Genomic DNA, 21078 nt, shown 5'->3' on the forward strand with positions numbered 1-21078 from the left:
TATACAGTACTTGCAGCTTGCGGTACGAAGCGACATGATGTGAGTTCTGGTGCTCCCATCGTTCTCTTGCTTTTGTGCGCGATGCACTGGAAAAATAGACAAAATGATGTCTCTGGAAATAATTCATGTTGATGGAGTACAAATGCCTCACCGCGTAGTAAATATCAGGGGGGTTCAAAAGGGCGACCTCAATATAGAAAAAAAGTTTAAATTTCATCACAAAAATAACAGAAACCACGAGTATTAAAGTAATCCCGCTCAAATGCAATATAACCAAATTAATGAGTTTGTCTAAAATATCAAATTGATCGACATATTGAATTGCCTTAAGAAGTTGTCAACTTAAAAGTCGGTCGCCTTAAAAGGCGGGTCAGCCTGGTTAGTAATAAAGTTTGATTTATTTTTTTAACCTGTGAAATATAAATCAGAGGTGCTTTTAGTCAGAGAATCTGTGCTTTGTATCATCAACAAGGCAGTGACTGTGCTGCGGTACAAGAGCGGCTTGTGGATTCTGCAGACGAAGGCGAGCCGCTTCATCGATAGTCGAACAAACGACCTCCAGTCTAACAGGTCCGAACGCAGGCATCCAAAATGGAAAACAAGCAAAAGATGAAAGCGAGCAGAATTCCATGCGTCCAAATACAAAATGCACATTTCAATACTCTGCACTGCTAACAAAAGCAGGAAGGAGTAAGAAGAGCCTCGTGTGAACAAATAGAAATTCATTTAAGGGGAAGCAAAACTGAGACGTGACAGAGTTCAGTAACGGTGGGAGAGCCGCACATCCAGGGTACGGCAGCTGCTCGGTGACAAAAGGCTCACCTAGATACTGTGAATGAGGGCCTGATGACCCCCTGAGTGAAAGGACACGAGCTGCTCAGAAGACCCCTTGGCTGCCAGTGACATCGGGTCACCACCAGTGGGGTAACCTGTTGTGTTATTCTGAGAGATTGGCAATAGGAAGACCTGAAACACTACAGGGGGGTACAGCCAGATGACTCAGAGTAGGGGACCTTCTCAAGGAAGATGTCAGGCTCAGGACTGCATGAACACTACAGAGAGTTCTAGAAGGGTGGTCTGAGGAGTTTCCATCGTCAAGTACTAACCTCTGAAGTGCTTCTCTGGTTAGGTAAGCTGGTTAGGGCTGGACGGGGTCTTTAGAGTTGGCAGGAATGTGACTAATAGGATATAAGGACGCCACTTTAGGCTTGCTTGCTGTTTTCAGTTACATTTCTTCAGTAGTCCATACCCTTTGCTTTACTCTCAAGTTTTGTCATACGTTTCTTTTGTTGTGTATGAGGTGTGATTAAAAAATATGGTGAATGCTTAAATTAAAAAAAAATCATTACGCTGACCAGAAAGCAGGAGACAGAGCTGGAGGTGGCAGAGTTAAAGATACTAAGATGTGAACAGGATTAGAAATGAGGACATTAGAGGGTCCGCTCAGGTGGGACGGCTTGGGGACAGAGAGGTGAGATGGCGTTGGTTTGGACATGTGCAGAGGAGAGATGAGGGTGCTAAGGTGAGAGCTGCCAGGTAAGAGGAGAAGAGGGAGGCCTAAGAGAAGGTTTATGGATGTGCTGAATTGATGGGTGTGAGAGAACATGATGACGAGGACAGAAAGAGATGGAAGAAGATGATCCGCTGTGGTGACCCCTAATGGGAGCAGCCGAAAGAAGAAAAAGAAGAAGACGCATTGCCATGTATCCCCCTCAAAATACTTTCCATTGCTTCAAACCATCATATCCCATTGTCCTTGAAACTTTCTGAAGCAGTTGTGGACGTCCTCTGTCATGAGTGTCTTTAGTTGCGCTGTCATGGCTGCCTCGACGTCCCCAATTGATTCTAAATGCTTACTCTTCGTGGTCATTTTGACTTTGGGGGAGAGTCAGAAGTCACACGGTGCCAGATCCAGTGAAATAAAGTGGATGAGGACACACTGTAATATTTTTATCTGACAGAAATTTCCGTCCCAGAAATGATGTGTGACACAGAACATTGTCATGATGGAGAATGAAATCGTTTTCCCATTTCTCAGGTCGTTTTCTCTGCACATAATAAGCCCTTAGACTATTCAGAGTTCACCGTAGTGTTCCTGGGTACAAACTCAGCTTGCGCAATTCCATCAAAGTCAAAAAACACCATCATCATCATCACCACCTTGATGTGGGATCCCAATTGACGTGCAGAACATCGGGGCAGCCATGACAGCGCAACTAAAGACTCTCACGAAGGACGACGTCCACAACTGCTTCACGATGTGGTGAGAACGATGGGATACGTGTGTTTGAAGCCAGCGGGATTAATGGCAGGGTGGTCTTTAACTGTAATCATTATTTGATTTAAATATTCACCGTATTTTTTGATCACACCTCGTACTTTGGGGTTCTTAGGCTCATTTTTGGATTCAAGGTAAACTCGAGAGACCCTAAAGGTCACAATACAGACACAGCATCAGAATGACAAGGTTTTAACGTTAATGCTTTAAATTTAAATGTAGTGCTACTTGCACTTGGGCGGCTACCAGCCTCGGTACCCACTGGCATGAAAAACAACAGACAAGAGCTACACATTCAGAGGGTCAGACTTTACTGAATCAATAAAGAAGTCCTCGGCGGTCCTCAGTCTTATAAGTTCGATAGAAGTGGTGGTAATAATTTGGGTCTAATCAGGCCCCTAATGTGAAGACGCTGCATCGTTAGCCGTAAATAACGCGGAGGAGTTTTAAGTTTGCTTCATCCTCTGTGGCCATTTTGTTGTGCTACTCTCCACAGGTTTGGTGACTGTGGCTGCCATGGAGTGACGTGCGTCGCTTATGAATTTTATTCTTTATAACGTCACCTTCTCCGACTGTTCCATTAAAAGGCCTGATCCATCCAGTAGTGCGGATGTGCTTATTATTTCTGAAACCATTAGATAGTAAATGTGTAACACAGAATACAATTACGAATCTCGTCCAAGTGCAGGTGGTGCCCAGAGGATTCCAGTTAACCAGTTTCAGTAGGGTCACTGGAGCTTCACACTTGATCCAGTTATACGAGCCTTTGATTAGATTTTACATTGGCAGTTTCCAAGTGTCGTTCGAGCTTATTAAGTACAGACCTGAAGTGAAGAACACGACATAAAACACTCCACCCTGGAAGAACTCGGGCCACAACACCTTCATTGGCAGGCTCAGCCTCCATTGACGTACATTTTTGTAGCATTAATGCACCTCAGGTTGCTACCTTTTCTTTTTTTTTTTCCAGTGTGGGCATGTTTAGTCGGCACTTTCCATTAATCTGTAATATCCTAAAACCCCTACAAGCTGAAACTCATCACCTCTTCACTGTTGCCGAGAGAGGACATTACAGTGAAGGGGAACGAGAACTTCAAACTTCTGGGAAATCTGCAAAGCTCATGCATGCAGGCCCACCCACCCTGCCCCTTCAAGTAATCCACCAAAATGCCTTCAATCAGCACAAACATTAACACTTGGAACGTTTTTGAAAGACAAAGGGAATTAAGGCTTTTATTTAGTAAGGCAGGAGGAGTACACGTCATATTCTGGGACCTTCCACAAAGATCTGTCACTTTGGCACCATGGAACAACATAGACAAGTGAAAACTTCAATTTACACATTGGCTGGACGTGCCACTACTTACAGAGCCAATCTAAATAGTAGACAGACAGACAGAGGCGGACGGGCGAATCTCCCGCTCAGTTGCCAAGTGCTTTACGTGTAATAATTCATACTGGGGCATTTTTTGTGAAGCATATAGCAACTGTGTTACACTGAAACGGCCATTTCATAAACCTTCCACTAACTGTGCAATGCTATTAGAGTAAATTAAAGACCTCCGGCCTATTTGTGCTCCAAAACTAAAATCAACTCGCAGAATTTATTTAGTTTTTATTTTATTGCATTTTCTGTACAGCTTCAGATGACAAAACGCAAAATGACAGAACAACAAAGAAAACCAACAGATTCCCAGGCAAGTCAGAAAACACTTAACACTTTTTTTTTTTTTTTTTTTTTATGCAGCATCCTCCTCTCCCTCTTCCTCAAACTCTCCTTCCTCTTCTGCTGTGGCGTCCTGGTACTGCTGGTACTCTGACACCAGGTCATTCATGTTGCTTTCTGCTTCTGTGAACTCCATCTCATCCATTCCTTCTCCGGTGTACCAATGCAAGAAGGCCTTGCGCCTGAACATGGCCGTGAACTGCTCAGAGATGCGCTTGAACAGCTCCTGGATGGCAGTGCTGTTGCCAATGAAGGTGGCAGACATCTTCAGCCCTCTCGGTGGAATGTCACAGACTGCGGTCTTCACGTTGTTGGGGATCCACTCCACAAAGTAGCTGCTGTTCTTGTTCTGCACATTCAGCATCTGCTCATCCACCTCCTTCATGGACATGCGGCCACGGAACACAGCTGCCACCGTCAGGTAACGTCCATGGCGAGGATCGCATGCTGCCATCATGTTCTTGGCATCAAACATCTGCTGGGTGAGCTCGGGAACTGTAAGAGCACGGTACTGCTGGCTTCCTCTGCTGGTGAGTGGGGCGAAGCCCGGCATGAAAAAGTGCAGACGAGGGAAGGGCACCATGTTGACTGCCAGTTTGCGCAGATCGGCATTCAGCTGGCCAGGGAAGCGCAGACATGTTGTGACCCCACTCATGGTGGCAGAGACCAGGTGGTTGAGGTCCCCATAAGTGGGTGTGGTCAGTTTAAGTGTGCGGAAACAGATGTCATAGAGAGCCTCATTGTCAATGCAGTACGTCTCGTCTGTATTCTCCACCAGCTGATGTACAGACAGTGTGGCATTGTAAGGCTCCACAACAGTGTCCGACACTTTGGGCGAGGGGACAACGCTGAATGTGTTCATGATACGGTCAGGGTACTCTTCTCGAATCTTGCTGATCAGTAGGGTACCCATGCCAGAGCCAGTGCCCCCACCCAGGGAGTGAGTGAGCTGAAATCCCTGTAGACAATCACAGCTCTCTGCCTCCTTTCTGACCACATCAAGAACCGAGTCCACCAGCTCAGCACCCTCTGTGTAGTGACCTTTGGCCCAGTTGTTACCAGCACCACTCTGACCTGTGAATGAAAGCGAGAGACAGCAAGACTTTAGAAAGATCAAACCAACATCTTGAAGGTTAGCCGGTACAGTAGACTTGCACAGATGGCTGCAGTGCTTCTTCCCATCTCTTACTTTAACTTTAAAATACATTTTGTTACGAGCAGAACAAGCTCTGGGTGTCCAGACAGCTTCCACTATTTACTAGAATGGAAAAAAGTGCCAAAGCCTTACCAAACACAAAGTTGTCTGGTCTGAAGATCTGCCCAAATGGTCCTGATCGCACAGAATCCATGGTGCCAGGCTCCAAGTCCACCAGAACAGCACGAGGAACATATTTGCCACCTGAAACAAAGTAAAAAAAAAAAAAATGATTCCAAATATACTCTGGGATGGTGTCCAATACATCAGCACAAGTCAAAATAAAATTTAAATCAAAGTCTAAAAATGATCACAAAACCAGCCACCCAAGTACTTTGCTGTATGCAGCAGAATGGACACCTGCAGGCGTTCACTGGACTGTAAAGGTAGAGCAGCAGCCGCAGCCGCCAGTCGTGATCCTAATCTGAATTGTAACACCCAGAAAATCCCAGGAGCTCCGCTGCTCCATTGCTGGTGTTAAGACTTGCAAGTCACACCTTCGCATTTTCATTAAATCCAGTTCAAGACTCCTGGGCAGCATAAAGCAAGAACCGCTACTCTGGAAAGGGCACAGGTCTGCTGTAGGGCCTCCTGCCAGGACCGTCAACTAATCCAAGAAAAACGAGTGGGCCTGCAGGTTTCACAGCCACAACATTATCGATGTCTTGGACAATGCGCATTATTTACTAAAATATAAAGTATGAAACTGGTTGGGCTCTTCTGTCCATTTAAAACTGATGTACTATTCTGTTCCAAAGCTGCATGAACCCCACATATTGCTGAGATCACAGGCCTGTGGGTTTAACTTTTCTGCCCGTCTCGCTTCATCTTTTTACCTGTAGCTTCATTGTAGTACACGTTGATCCTTTCCAGCTGGAGGTCACTGTCCCCATGGTATGTTCCAGTTGGGTCAATGCCATGCTCATCACTGATGACTTCCCAGAACTAAAACAGTGAGAGAGAAGAATTGGAAGTTAAACTCGTGCAAAAATGTAACACATTTCAACAAGGTTTGAACAGAGACAAGAGTTTTATGGCCAGGTATGAGGATGGGTTGCATCTCTCAGACTGACTCAGACAGCCAGACTACAGATCCACATTGTATTGAAAAACTACAATAGAAGAAATCTATCCAAAGTCTTTTGAAGTCTTCTTATCCAAAGATCTTGACCATTCATTGTTTTTCTCTCTTGTTAAATGAACCCTAGCCTGATGGAGTCTATTAAATTTTTACATTTAAGATGCCCAATGTTGGTTCTTGTCCTATTGTGTATATAAACACAGGGAACGCCACTCTCAGTATTCCATCTCACCTGAAGAAGGGGGCCCGCGTTGCCTCAAAAGCCTTCATATTGTAACCCTTTTAGTTAGCCAATAAAAGTGTCATTTTGCTTGGCTTTTCACTACATTCATAATGGCTAACACGGTACAACACCCTAGTACTACAGAACTAAAACATAAAATGATTGAAAGTTCAAGTGTCAGTGAGACTTGGGTTCTAAATATGCAGTGACATCAGTTACTGTGCCGCACTTCATGTTTGTTCAGTTCTACCAGAGGACGAATAAGGGCGATGCACTTAGTTTGGTCCGCTCCTCACACCACGTTCAAGATCTACAGCTGCATTAGCGGCGCTCGGGCTATCGGTTAAGCCGTTTAAATCAAACTGCGTGCGATTGCTACTTCGCCACCATCTTTCCACGGATGACGGACGCGAGCCCGCGGCAAGGGCTGACATCTCGCGAGAGTCGTTAGGAAACATTAGGAGCGTGCACATAACAAAAAAAAAAAAAGAGAGACAGACACGTGACCAGAAGACACCGAGTGAGGCTGGAAGCGCTCGCATTCCCGCAGTCGAAGCCGTCGTGCCAAGTTGCGGCATTCAAGCTGACGAGACCAGTTAGTTTGCCGAGAGGCTTTAACTTGAGTCTCGTACATACCAAGGATGGCCGGCTGTTCTGACAGCCTGTTGCCTCATTAAAAAAAAAAGCAGCAAAAAAATTTCAGAGCTAATATGTGTGGCACTAACCACATGGCACAGGCTGATGTGGGCAGCCGCGCTGTTCTACCCTGGCATAACTTGGGCTAAAAGGTCCAAAGCCGGACCCCAGTGTGCTCATTTTAAATTAGTTCTGTGTACTGCGCGGTTAGCTTGCGAAAATGTCATAATACTGGCACTTCATGGCTTGTAAAATTATTAAGGGATACAATAAACAAGAGTCGTCCAATAATGAAGTGTCATCCACTTATCCTCCCCCATCCTACCATGGAGTACGAAGTAAAAAAAAACACTTAAAAATAATCACAACCGCAAAATATTTTATCCAAATTCCCTTGCTTTAAATTCCTGTACAGTTCTTTTAGGCGCCCCCGAAGATCACCGACCTTGGCACCGATCTGGTTGCCGCACTGCCCTGCCTGCAGATGGACGATTTCCCTCATTTTCAATGTTAGTGACGGTGCTGCTGCTTCACCTTGACCAAGCCAATCAGTCGGCACTCCTCCTCGGTTCAAACTTCCAACCGTCACTGATGCTCTGCGTTTATATGCTATTCTCGAGCGCACGCTTCTCGCGTCTCGCGCAGCTACTACGCTGGCTCCGCCCCGTTGCAACGTGGTTACCACTGGCAACTGTCAACTGACTCGGACTTGCTAATTGGTTACCCGATCCGTTCATTGCAATGTCCCCGCCCCATATCTTCGCTTGTGTTTGTGCAATGGTGAGCTTTTACATAATCGCTAATGGCCATGGAAATTCGTATGCTCAGCGGCTTGCCGGTTTGTTAGAGGAAGTAGCACAGCCATTCTTCAAAGCAGCCAGCTTCCGATGTTTACCCGCTGCGGTCGCCAAGTAACCGGCGTGTCAGGGCACGCAGGCTTGAGAGTCGCTCACATAACTCCACGTTAAACACGTGCGTGTGTACAGTTGCTCGGAAACTCGGCCGGGTCATCTGATATGCTGAGGACCCCTCGAGTGGCGTGAAACGGAACGCTAAAAAGGGAAGAGTGGGGGCAGCGCGATCCACCACTGACACGATCAGTGTGTTATTATTGTGGCGGTCCCAGAGGGCGTTATATGGTTCCCAAATCGCAATGACACTTTTCAAAAAGGACAACGAGTACACAGAACCGTTTTACTTCATTTTTGGAACTCCTGTATATTTAAGGGTGTTTGTTGTTGTTGTTGTTGTGTATTATAATAATTCTTGAGCTTCTGTAAAAAGATTAATATTCCCTCAGAACAAATAAAGTACTGTCTATTACATGGATAGATAGATGTGAAAGGCACTATATATTATATAGTGCCTTTCACATCTACCTGTATATATTATATACTGCCTTTCACATCTATATATTATATATTGCCTTTCATATCTATCTATCTATCTATCTATCTATCTATCTATTATATAGTGCCTTTCACTCTATCTATCTATCTATCTATCTATCATATAGCACCTTTCACATCTATCTATCTATCTGTTCATTCAGCCATTCAGTTGGATGATGAGCCCCATCTTAGTGAGGACATGTGGCTTTGCCTGGAAAATATTAGGGAAAGAGGTCTCATTTTAGGAGTGTGTTACAGACCACCCAATTCAGACAGTAATCTCAACACACATCTGTTTAGTAATATCAAAAAGACAAGTTTACAGGGGGATATTATAGTCATGGGGGGCTTTAATTATCCAAATATTAACTGGGATAACCTTACAGATGGAGGAGCACAAGAGCAGGAGTTTTAGAAGTAATCAGCGACTGTTTTTAACACAGCATGTTAAAGCACCAACACGGGGTGAAGCCTGTCTGGATTTAGTATTCTGTAATAATCAGGATAGAATTGAGGGTGTAGAGGTGATTGAACCACTAGGGTCAAGTGACCATAATGTAATACAATTCTCAGTATTTTGTAAGAGTACAGATGCAAAGACTAAAATTGTTAAGTTGAACTTTAGTAGGGCTAATTTTGAGCAGATGCGACAAAGTCTAAGTAGGATAGACTGGGATAAGCTTTTAAATGTGGAGACAGTCGAGGAGCAGTGGAACAGGTTTAAAAATGTAATGCAGGACAGATACATACCTAAATTTGGAATTAATAGGAAACTAAAAAACTCCACGATGGATTAATAAAGATTTAAAAAAGAAGTTGCAAAGGAAAAACTGCTGTATAAGGCATATAAGACTAATGACTGCAAAGAGAATCGTAGAGCGTATGAGAACATGAGGGCAACCATTAAGAAGGATATCAGAGAGGCTAAAAGACAGTTGGAGAGGAATATAGCAGATAAGGTGAGAAGACCCCAAGAGATTCTTTCAGTATTTTAGTAGTAAAAGAACAGTTAAGGAGGAGGTCAAGTTCATCAGGAATAGTAAAAGGGAATTAAAAGATACAGACAATGAAATAGCAGATGCCCTAAACTTACATTTTTCTGAGGTGTTTACAAGTGAGCAAGTGGATAACCTCAGAGCAGTAACAGGGACTACTAAGGAGGTACTGAGGGATTTGGAAATTGTAGAGGGAAGTGCTGCTCAGATTAAATAAGATGAAATCAAACAAATCACCAGGCCCAGATAATATTTATCCTCGTGTTCTTAAGGAGGCTAGTGAGTACATATATAAACCCTTGAAATAAATTTTAGGAAGTCACTGTGCACTGGAGAGATTCCAAAGGACTGGAAAATGGCAAATATCATCCCATTATATAAAAAGGGTGACAGGGCAGATCCAAGCAACTATAGGCCAGTAAGCTTAACAAGCATCACAGGAAAATTAATGGAAGGAATTATTAAGGATAAGATTGAGCAACACATGGCAAGGACAGGAGTTATTCTGAACAGTCAGCATGGGTTCAGAAGAGGGAGGTCGTGTTTTACTAACATGTTGGAATTCTATGAGGAGGCAACAAAAGGATACGATCAAAGTGGAGCTTATGATATTATTTATCTGGACTTTCAGAAAGCATTTGATAAGGTGCCACATGAGAGGTTGGGCATCAAGTTAAAAGAAGTGGGAGTTCAGGGTGATGTTTTTAGATGGGTGCAGAATTGGCTCAGACACAGGAAGCAGAGGGTGATGGTGTGAGGAACCTCATCAGAACTGGCCGATGTTAAGAGTGGTGTTCCACAGGGGTCAGTGCTAGGGCCGCTGCTATTTTTAATATATATAAATGATTTAGATAGGAATATAAGTAACAAGCTGGTTAAGTTTGCAGATGATACCAAGATAGGTGGATTAGCAGATAATTTGGAATCCGTTATATCATTACAGAAGGACTTGGATAGCATACAGGCTTGGGCAGATTTGTGGCAGATGAAATTTAATGTCAGTAAATGTAAAGTATTACACATAGGCAGTAAAAATATTAGGTTTGAATACACACTGGGCGGTCGAAAATCGAGAGTACACCTTATGAGAAGGATTTAGGAGTCATAGTGGACTCTAAGCTATCAACTTCCAAACAGTGTTCAGAAGCCATTAAGAAGGCTAACAGAATGTTAGGTTATATAGCCTTGACGTGTGGAGTACAAGTCACAGGAGGTTCTGCTCAACCTTTATAATGCACTGGTGAGGCCTCATCTTGAGTACTGTGTGCAGTTTTGGTCTCCAGGCTACAAAAGGACATAGCAGCACTAGAGAAGGTCCAGAGAAGAGCGACTAGGCTGATTCCAGGTCTACAGGGGTTGAATTATGAGGAAAGATTAAAAGAGCTGAGCCTTTACAGTTTAAGCAAAAGAAGATTAAGAGGTGACATGATTGAAGTGTTTAAAATTATGAAGGGAATTAGTACAGTGGATCGAGACTTGTATTTTAAAATGAGTTCATCAAGAACACGGGGACACAGTTGGAAACTTGTTAAGGGTAAATTTCGCACAAACATTAGGAAGTTTTTCTTTACACAAAGAACGATAGACACTTGGAATAAGCTACCAAGTAGTGTGGTAGACAGTAAGACGTTAGGGACTTTCAAAACTCGACTTGATGTTTTCTTGGAGGAAATAAGTGGATAGGACTGGCGAACTTTGCTGGGCTGAATGGCCTGTTCTCGTCTAGATTGTTCTAATTCTAATTCTAATTGTTATATAGTGCCTTTCATTTCAATCTAGGGTGGCATGGTGGTGCAGTGGGTAGCGCTGCTGCCTCACAGTTAGGAGACCCATCAGGGTTCGCTTCCTGGGTCCTTCCTGTGTGGAGTTTGCATGTTCTCCCCGTGTCTGCGTGGGTTTCCTCCCACAGTCCAAAGACATGCAGGTTAGGTGCATTGGCGATCCTAAATTGTCCCTAATGTGTGCTTGCTGTGTGTGCCCTGTGGTGGGCTGGTGCCCCACCAGGGTTTGTTTCCTGCCTTGTGCCCTGTGTTGACTGGGATTGGCTCCAGCAGACCCCCGTGACCCTGTAGTTAGGATATAGCGGGTTGGATGATGGATTTCAGTCATGACTAACTGAACAGACACAAGTGCAAACAACACAGATTGCTAATAGGCAGCTACTCGACTGTCTTTATTCGTACATAACTAAGATGTTCTAAACAGTCACATTAATTAAAAAGAATTAGTGATCTAACACAACTTGTAGCTTTATTCTGTAGATATGTAGCACATCCATTTTTTGTAATTTCTGGATTGATTACAAAGAAGAAAAAAAAACTGACTTTGCAGCTTGCTTAATTATTTTTGGAGACCAGGTTGGATAATGGATGGATGGCATATCTATCTATCTATCTATCTATTATATAGTGCCTTTCATATCTATTATATAGTGCCTTTCACTCTATCTATCTATCTATCTATCTATCTATTATATAGCCTATCTATCTATCTATCTATCTATCTATCTGTGTATCTGTTTGCCTGTATTTGAGCTTCTTTCACTTCTGTTTCTCAGTCTGAGGTGCTTTAAATTTGTCCAGCGCCGTAAGGGTGGTGTCCCTCTGGGGTCAGTCCTGGGCCCTCTGAAGGTATTCAGACCCCTCCATGTTTTTCAGGTGTTACTGTCCCACAGCCCTGTGCTAAACTCATTCCATTTTGTGTGTTTTTTCCTTCATCAAGCAGCACTCAGTGTTCAGATGCGTCACTCGGCTTAGGTGAAGCCATTCCAGCCCTGAGTCTTCCTTGAGTTTGACTCAACAAGCTTGACCCTCCTGCTGGATTTGGGGATTTTCTGTCGAAGTTCTCAGCAGATCATCTCCAGCTCTGTCCGGTTATATGGAGACGCTCAGTGGACGACGGCTCTTTTCAGGTTTGATTCAGAGTGAGCCCGGGCTCTGGCTGAGCCACTCGAAGACATTCCCAGAGTTGTCCCAATGCCACTCCGGTGTTGTCTTTGCTTTGTCCTGTTAGAAGATAAACCTTTGAGCCAGTCTGATGTTCCAAGTGCTCGGAGCAGCTTTTCATTTTCTGTTCTTTGCTCCGTTTAGCTTTCTCTCAATGCTGACTGGTCCCCCAGGTCCAGACGCTGCCACCACTGTGCCTCATCATTGGAATGGCGTGGCACTGGTGATGAGTGGTGCCGGGTGAGGCCACACACTTCAGTCTTACTTTCATCAGACCAGAGAGTCTTCTTTGTCACAGTCTGAGGGTCCTTTAGGTGTCGTTTTGCAAGCTTCAAGCAGGTGTCCATTGATCCACTTTGTCATAAAGCCCAGATCCGCGGAGAGCTGGTTGTCCTTCTAGAAGTTTCTTCCATCTGCCCACTGGTCCACTGGAGCTCAGGCAGACACAGTTCTGTCTCTCAGCTCAGCTGGTAGCTCCTTTGGTTTTTGCTCAGTTGTGGGACTTTCTACCGACAGCTGGCCGTCTTTCCTAATCAGTCCATTAACTGAATTGGACTCCAAACAAGGTGTAGAAACATCTCGATGACGAGTACTATGATGGGATGCACATGAGACAAATTCCATCTGTCATTGCAAACGGGCTCAATGCTATTTTTTTAATAAATTTGCTTTGTCAGCCTGCAGTGTTGAGTGTCGCTTGATGTGGGAACAAACAAATGAAAATGATTTTAGCTCAGGGCCGCAGCTGAGGAACATGAGGCACCAGCGAGGAGTCTGAGGACTTCGGTAAGGCGCTGCCTAAAAGACATGGACGGGACTGACGAGCGGGTTAAGGTGGCAGGTGTCGTCACAGAGGGACGTGGACAGCAGACAGGCTCGGGCAGACATGTAGACGTGAAGTGTGAAGAATTACAGGCGGGAAGTGAAAATGTGAGCTTTGGATACACAACAACAACAACAGCAGGCATTTCTGTCGCACATTTTCATACAAATGAGGAGCTCAAAGTGCTTTACAGGATGAAGAAAGAGAAAAAAATACAAATAAGAATTAAAATAAGGGAACGCTAATTAACATAAAATAAAGGTAAAGTCTGATGGCCAGGAGGACAGAAAAAACAAAAAAATAAAAATCTGCAGGGGGCCACGAGACCCCTCTAGGCCTTCTGTCTCACCTCAATCAGTCCTCAGGGTATTCAGGGTTCACATGGAAGGACTTGATGATGACGGTCACGTGGACTTCTGGCCTTTAATCCATCAATGGAGGGACATCACGGTGCTTTGATCAGGTGGTGGGGGCGCAGATCACAGAAAACTAGAAAAAGAACAGAAGAGAGAGTAGGAGTGAGTAGGGATTACACAATGGGAGGTCTGAAAATCGAGAGCCCACCTTATGAGAAGGACTTGGGAGTCATAGAGGACCCAACTACCAGGCAGTGATCAGAAGCCATTAAGACTGTCAGGTTATGTACAGTACTGGTGAGGCCTGATCTGGAGTCCTGGGGGCAGTGAGGGTCTCCATAAAGACATAACAGCACCAGAGAAGAGCGACCAGGCTGATTATAGGGGGGCTACAGGGGATGAGTGATGAGGAAGATGAAAAGAGCTGAGCCTTTAAAGGAGATGAAGAAGAGACTGAAGTTTAGGTCTGAATACACAATGAGAGGTCTGAAGATTGAAAGTCCACCTTATGAGAAGGACTTGGAAGTCGTAGTGGACTCAACTAGCAGACAGTGTTCAGAGGCCATTAAAGAGGCTAACAGACTGTCAGGTTATATAGCGCCTTGATGTGTGCAGAACAAGTCACAGGAGGGACTGCTCAGCTTTATAACACACTGGTGAGGCCTCATCTGGAGTACTGGGGGCAGTGAGGGTCTCCATAAAGACATAACAGCACCAGAGAAGAGCGACCAGGCTGATTATAGGGGGGCTACAGGGGATGAGTGATGAGGAAGATGAAAAGAGCTGAGCCTTTAAAGGAGATGAAGAGGAGACTGAAGTTTAGGTCTGAATACACAATGAGAGGTCTGAAGATTGAAAGCCCTTATGAGAAGGATTGAGGAGTCATAGGGGACCCAACTACCAGGCAGTGTTCAGAAGCCATTAAGATTGTCAGGTTATATAGCGCCTTGATGTGTGCAGTTCAAGTCCAAGGAGGGTCTGCTCAGCTTTATAACACACTGGTGAGGCCTCATCTGGAGTCCTGGGGGCAGTGAGGGTCTCCATAAAGACATAGCACCACCAGAGAAGAGCGACCAGGCTGATTATAGGGGGGCTACAGGGGATGAGTGATGAGGAAGATGAAAAGAGCTGAGCCTTTAAAGGAGATGAAGAGGAGACTGAAGTTTAGGTCTGAATACACAATGAGAGGTCTGAAGATTGAAAGTCCACCTTATGAGAAGGACTTGGGAGTCGTAGTGGACTCAACTAGCAGACAGTGTTCAGAGGCCATTAAAGAGGCTAACAGACTGTTAGGTTATATAGCGCCTTGATGTGTGCAGAACAAGTCACAGGAGGGTCTGCTCAGCTTTATAACACACTGATGAGGACTCATCTGGAGTACTGGGGGCAGTGAGGGTCTCCATAAAGACATAACAGCACCAGAGAAGAGCGACCAGGCTGATTATAGGGGGGCTACAGGGGATGAGTGATGAGGAAGATGAAAAGAGCTGAGCCTTTAAAGGAGATGAAGAGGAGACTGAAGTGCGTAAAATGATGAGGTGAACCAGTCCAGTGGGTCGAGACAGTGACTTTAAAATGAGTTCATCAAGAACATGAGGGGAGACCCAGTTGAGAACTTGTGAAGGGTAAATGTTGTACAAACACGACATCACCAAAGAATCCCAGACACAAGTAATACGCGACCAAGTAGCGTGGTGGAGAGTAGGACTCTAAGGACCTTCAAAACCTGACTTGATGTTACGTTGGAGGAATCGGGTGAATGGGACTGGCGAGCTTGGCTGGGCTGAGTGGTCCGTACCCGTTCCAGAATTCCAAAGACCTAACAGTGACATTACAGACTGGGCTGCACTCCTCCATCGTTCCGTCTGTTTTCATTCCTCGGCTTTAGGAGTTTTCTGCTCTTCTCCTGCTTCACGTCTCACTGCAGGCCCAGTTTGGTTCAGTTGAATTCCTGGTGAATGGACAGACAGAGGGATGGTGGATGATTTTAGATTTTTTCTTGTTCTTTTCTTTCATTTTCACAACAACAGAGCAGAAACGGGCAGCTGATGTTTCCAAATGAAATTTGCCCGTTTTCCTTCTTATCCTCCCGCTCCAGAATGAGAGTCCACTCCCCAGTTTGTCCGGGTTTTTAAAGCATTCTGCGTTGTGCTCATATCGAGGTGTCCATTTTCTGTTCCTTTTGATGAGTTCCTAGTCGTGAGGACTGGCACCAATTCCTGGCTTCACTGGCAGGCATTGGGGGCACCGGTCCATCGTGGGGCCAGTTTCAAGTTGTTAATAAACTTGACGGCTTGTATAAACGAAGGACAGAGAGATCACTCCGCACACACGCAGGACGAACGTTCAAACAGCAGACAAGCAGTGAGCAGTCTGAGATTTGTAGCCTTGGCGCTGGCACTCTCAAGCGTCCTCTAAATGTGGTGCCAACTTTCTTCCCGTTTACAATAAATAAAACTAAATCTTTAAACGCCTTCCCTTTCATGTTAGAGGTCGCCTGTTTAATTCACATCCCTACATTTGTTGCACTCGTTTTGTCCTTTCAGGGTTGTAGTGAACTGCGTCTTTCTCAGCAGCACTAGGAACACAGCAGGAAGCAACCCTGGGCAGAATGCCCGTCCGTCGCAGGGCACACTGACTTGGGCACACTGGAGTAGGCCACTGGGATGTTAGGAGGACATACAGGCTGACACAGAAAATGACCAGGCTGGGCATCCGGTGTGTTAAGGCCTACAAGAAAATGTTAAAGAGAGCGTGGCACTGCCCGCATCCCTGTATTGTTCACCAGTTGTTGTGCTTTTTCCAAATCCTAGAAAGTTTTTTTTTTTTTTTTCCAGTTTATTTGTAAGATTTGTTGCCATTAAATCTACGAGTGGTGTGTGGGGCAGGCTGCAAGTCAGTGTTGTTTGTTCCTGTTTATTTGCTGTTGACATGGCGACGTTTTAGGATGGGAGCAGCGGTCACCTCTCACCGCGCCCAGCCACCTTGGCTCCATGGCGACAGAGAGAAGCCTCCTTGGGGGCTGAGATTAGTGGCCTGGCGTCTCCAGGCTGGACTGGGCTCTGAGAGTCTGTGGCTGAACTGCCATTACAGACCTGACCTGTGTGGGGACCCTCAGTGGGGCAGAGAGGTCTATGCCAGCCTCAAGTAGTAAGAATAAGAATGATGATGGTACAATGGTTCATTGTTTATTGACTCCGGGGTTCGGGGTTCCCATCCTGGACATTGTGTGCAGTTTGCATGTTCTCTCCATGTATGTGTGAATTTTCCATCTGCACCCCAAAGATGGGCAGGTTGGTTTCCCTGGTTATTCTACGTTTGCCAGGCGTGAACACAAACTGAACCACAAAGTGCCTTGTGCCCAGTGGCACGGGGATAGGCACGGGCTGCCTGCATAATGGAGGGACAGACAATGGAGGGACGAGCGATGGACTAACATGTCGTGGCTCTGAGTGCGCCGTGGGCGTTTTCTTACAATCCAAGTTGATTTTACTCAATGGGGACAAAACTTTACAGAAGTTCAGTTTAGGGTTCTTTCAACATTCCTGTGGCATTTGAAGACGAGTCTAATTTCTCTGTATGTGTTTGAAATCAAATGAAAAGAAGGCAAATCATCCTTGGTTCTGTCATTTTAGAAAATTTGTGTGAATTAGGAGAAGCAGTTAATGATCTCCGGGATAAGACAATAGAAAATGAAGGACTGTCACTTGTGATTTCCCAAAGTTCACAAACGGTGAGTACGTCTTTAGTTTTATTTGTGTATCAAACACAGGGTCCTTGTCACAACTCACACGTCAACCGTTATTGCAAATCAGGTGACCTCCCTGCCAGCTTTAGACCCCTTTGTGGTTTTAGTTGCACTGTCGTCTTTCCGGACGCTTCTTCCTTCTCGCCATATTCCATAAAATGATCAGAGCCTGTGCTGCCCTCTGCTTTACTGAACACAAGCCGAGTTAGAAGTCTAGTGGGCTGCGTGTCCACTGTGGAGCCCTTTTGATTTAATGGTGGATGTCCTTATTAGACGAACAAGAAAATACAAACACATAACCCCAGTCCTCAAGTCCTTACACTGGCGCCCAGTTAAGTTTAGCACAGATTTCAAAATCCTCCTTTTAACATCTAAAGCTTTAAATGGCCGAGGTCCGGCTTACTGGTCTGAACTTATCACGACTTACAAACCTGAGCGCACAGTAAGATCTCAAGATGCCGGCCTGCTTAGGATTTCAAGGATTCATAAAATAACAGTGGCAGGTTGAGATTTTAGTCTCAGGACCCCCCTAAACTGTGAAGTGGTCTGCCTGCTACCATAAGAGATGCCCCTTCAGTCTCAGCTTTCAAAGACTCCCGACTTCAGTTTAGCTCACCCTGACTAGAGCTGCTGGTTAACTGAACAGACAGCCATTAGCACTCAAACAGAAGTAATAAGATAGTTAGAATTTGTTACTCTCATCTATTTTGTTTCTCTTCTCGGTACTCAAATGTGCCACTTGGTGCCCACTGCCCACCTGCCAGCCTAAAGTAAAGTCATCTCTGATGGAGGATCGCAGGAATCATCAGGTAGAGGGGTCCTTCCGTCAGATTGGCTGGCCCAGCACTGACTCAGCTCTTGAATGACCAGCTTGATGGTCTCCAGGTCTCTGAACAAATCCAAGTGGTATTATGGGATGTCATCTCCTGTTGAATTCTGCTCCGTGCTTGTCATATTTCTATTGTGGTGAGGAGGACTTGTGTTCTGTCCTGTGTATTGTGTTGTATTGTCCCCCCTTCTCTTTGTCACCCACTGCACGCCCAGCCCACCAGGAGAGGGGTCTCTCTTTGAACTGCCTTTCCTGAGGTGTCTTCCATTTTTTTTTCCCTTGTCTTTTTAGAGGGTCAGAGCTGGGGGGCTGTCAAGAGGCAGGCAGGACTGTTAAAGCCCATTGTGGCACTTCTTGTGTGATTTTGGGCTACACAAAGATAAATGGTGTGAGTATGTATGTATGTATTTATGTATGTACGTGTGTACTTGTAAATGTAGTTGTCTTTATTTTTGTGAAACACTTTGAACTACACGTCCTGTGTGAAAATGTCCAATAGGAACACAGGAAATCTTATCACATGACGTAAATAGTCTGACCTGCCACACTGCCACATTTCTTAAGGTGTCTATAATTCAGTTGCAGTGCTGAGCTCTCCTAAAAGCGACTTCGTATTCTCAGACGAGACTCTTGGATCTCCAGCCGGGCCTAATGTGGGCTGCAGCCCAGGGCTGTGCGGACCACGGGGACCCCCAAAGTGAATCAAGATGTATGACGAAGATTTTCAGAAGATCTATTCCTGCCTGTAGACTGGCCAGTCGAGTCCTCACGTTACTGCCAGTCGTCTCCACAAGTCTCCAGCTATCTGCGGGTAGTGGTGGAGGGTGGGCAGATAGCTGAAGGTGGGCTGTCGCAACAGAAAGTCCGTGACAATAAAAGCGATCTGTCATAGTGAGAGCTCTTCAGCAATGGCCAGTGATAGGGAAGCGTATGAAGACAAGAACTCTGATGCCACCTTTAAATGAGGTCTGGGCGACTTTCAGAGCTGCTGCGCACTGATCGCCAGGGTCAGAGGGACATTTCATGTACAGATGGCACCTCACAGAACGGAGCCGATGAGCTGCTAATGTCACTGAGCGTGTGGCTCTGATTTCGGTTTTGATGAGCTGCTGGTTTTCTTTGTACTCGTGTACTGAAGAACAATCCAAAGGGCTGACGATGAAATGTGCCGATCATCAAAGCCATTAATTATCTGAATCGCCTCATGGACCATCGAGGACGTGCTTCAGCTGACGTGTCAGGTGTCTGCGTGTTGTTGACAACGTCTTGCTTGTTACTTTGCACAGGAGTGAGAAATCCTTTTTGAAATCCAAATTGTTGTCTAAGCTTTACATACCTGAGCACAACGTCCTGTTGACAAGTCACATGGTTGGGACAAACAAACAAGCGGGACGTCGTGCAGTTAGTGACGGGGCTGGCAGCTCTCTGCTGAACAACACGCACAGTTTACTGGTAGCCTGACAACAGGGCCAGACTGCGGCTCATCGGCTCTTTCTTAGTTTTATCACAACAGCTGAATATTCCTGACATTGTGAAAAGAAAGAAGTGGCGCCTCTCGCTTTCTCTGCACTTCTCTGTCTACACAGACGATGGACGGATCGGCCTCACTCTCTTCTGAATGTTTGCCACAGCCGACTGTGTTCTGAATGACAAAAATAAAAGAAACGCAGCTTGTGCGATGCAAGAATTAGCTGCAGACAATCACAAGGCTTGCCATCTTGTAACCGTGGTGGCGAGGTGTGCCATCTGACCTTGTGTGCTGTTTGCTTTTCACTCCTCTGGGGGGTGAGAGGTCGGGGGAGTCTCACTGGCACCTCCTGGGGCAACAAGTCACGGGAGTCTCACTGGCACCTCCTGGGGGTGAGAGGTCGGGGAGTCTCACTGGCACCTCCTGGGGTGAGAGGTCGGGGAGTCTCACTGGCACCTCCTGGGGGGGGGTGGGGTAGAGGTCGGGGGAGTCTCACTGGCACCTCCTGGGGGGGGGGAGAGGTCGGGGGAGTCTCACTGGCACCTCCTGGGGGGGGCAACAAGTCACGGGAGTATCACTGGCACCTCCTGGGGGGTGAGAGGTCGGGGGAGTCTCACTGGCACCTCCTGGGGGAGGCAACAAGTCACGGGAGTATCACTGGCACCTCCTGGGGGGGTGACAGGTCGGGGGAGTCTCACTGGCACCTCCTGGGGGTGAGAGATCGGGGGAGTCTCACTGGCACCTCCTGGGGGGGGCAATAAGTCACGGGAGTGTCACTGGCACCTCCTAGGGGGTGAGAGGTCAGGGGAGTCTCACTGGCACTTCCTGGGGGGGGGCTGACAAGTTGGGGGAGTCTCATTGGCATTTTCTGCGAGGTGAGAGGTCGGGGGAGTCTTGGTGGCGCCCCTTCCTGTACTAATGGCTGTCACAACAACAACACCATTTATTTCTACAGCACATTTTCATACAAATGATGGAGCGCAAAGTGCTTTACAATATAAACATCAAATCAGACTTCACTAATTAACAAAGAATAGAGTGAGGTCCGATGGTCAGAGAGGGCAGAAAAAAACAAGAAAAAAAAACCCAGAGGGCTGGAGAAAAAAAAAAACAAAATCTGCAGGGGGTCCGAGGGCACATCAATGATCTCAATCAGTCCTCTCGTTTTTCATTTTACATGTGGAAGAATTAGATGATGATGATGATGATGATGCTGGTCATGTGGACCTCTGGCCTTCAATCCATCCATGGAGGGACTGCATGGCACCCTGATCAGGTGGTGGGGGTGCAGATCATCACCACAGAAAGTTGGAAAAAGAACAGCAGAGAACAGCAGGGCTTAGGACAGATTAGAAATGATAATTCAATGCATATACAGCAAACA

General features: G+C 45.8%; 1 protein-coding gene across 1 annotated transcript; it reads right to left on the reverse strand.

The window, feature by feature from the left end:
- Positions 1–3878: 3878 nt before the first annotated feature.
- LOC120542025 (tubulin beta-4B chain-like) lies at positions 3879–7723 on the reverse strand. Its single transcript, XM_039774110.1, has 4 exons — positions 7585–7723; positions 6036–6144; positions 5293–5403; positions 3879–5078 (listed from the first exon to the last, which is right to left on the reverse strand). The coding sequence occupies exons 1-4, from the start codon at positions 7639–7641 to the stop codon at positions 4018–4020; spliced, it is 1338 nt and encodes a 445-aa protein (XP_039630044.1). The 5' UTR covers positions 7642–7723; the 3' UTR covers positions 3879–4017.
- Between the last annotated feature and the right edge of the window lie 13355 nt (positions 7724–21078).

The sequence above is a fragment of the Polypterus senegalus genome, chromosome 13, assembly GCF_016835505.1.
Source record: "Polypterus senegalus isolate Bchr_013 chromosome 13, ASM1683550v1, whole genome shotgun sequence".
Lineage (NCBI taxonomy): Eukaryota > Metazoa > Chordata > Cladistia > Polypteriformes > Polypteridae > Polypterus > Polypterus senegalus.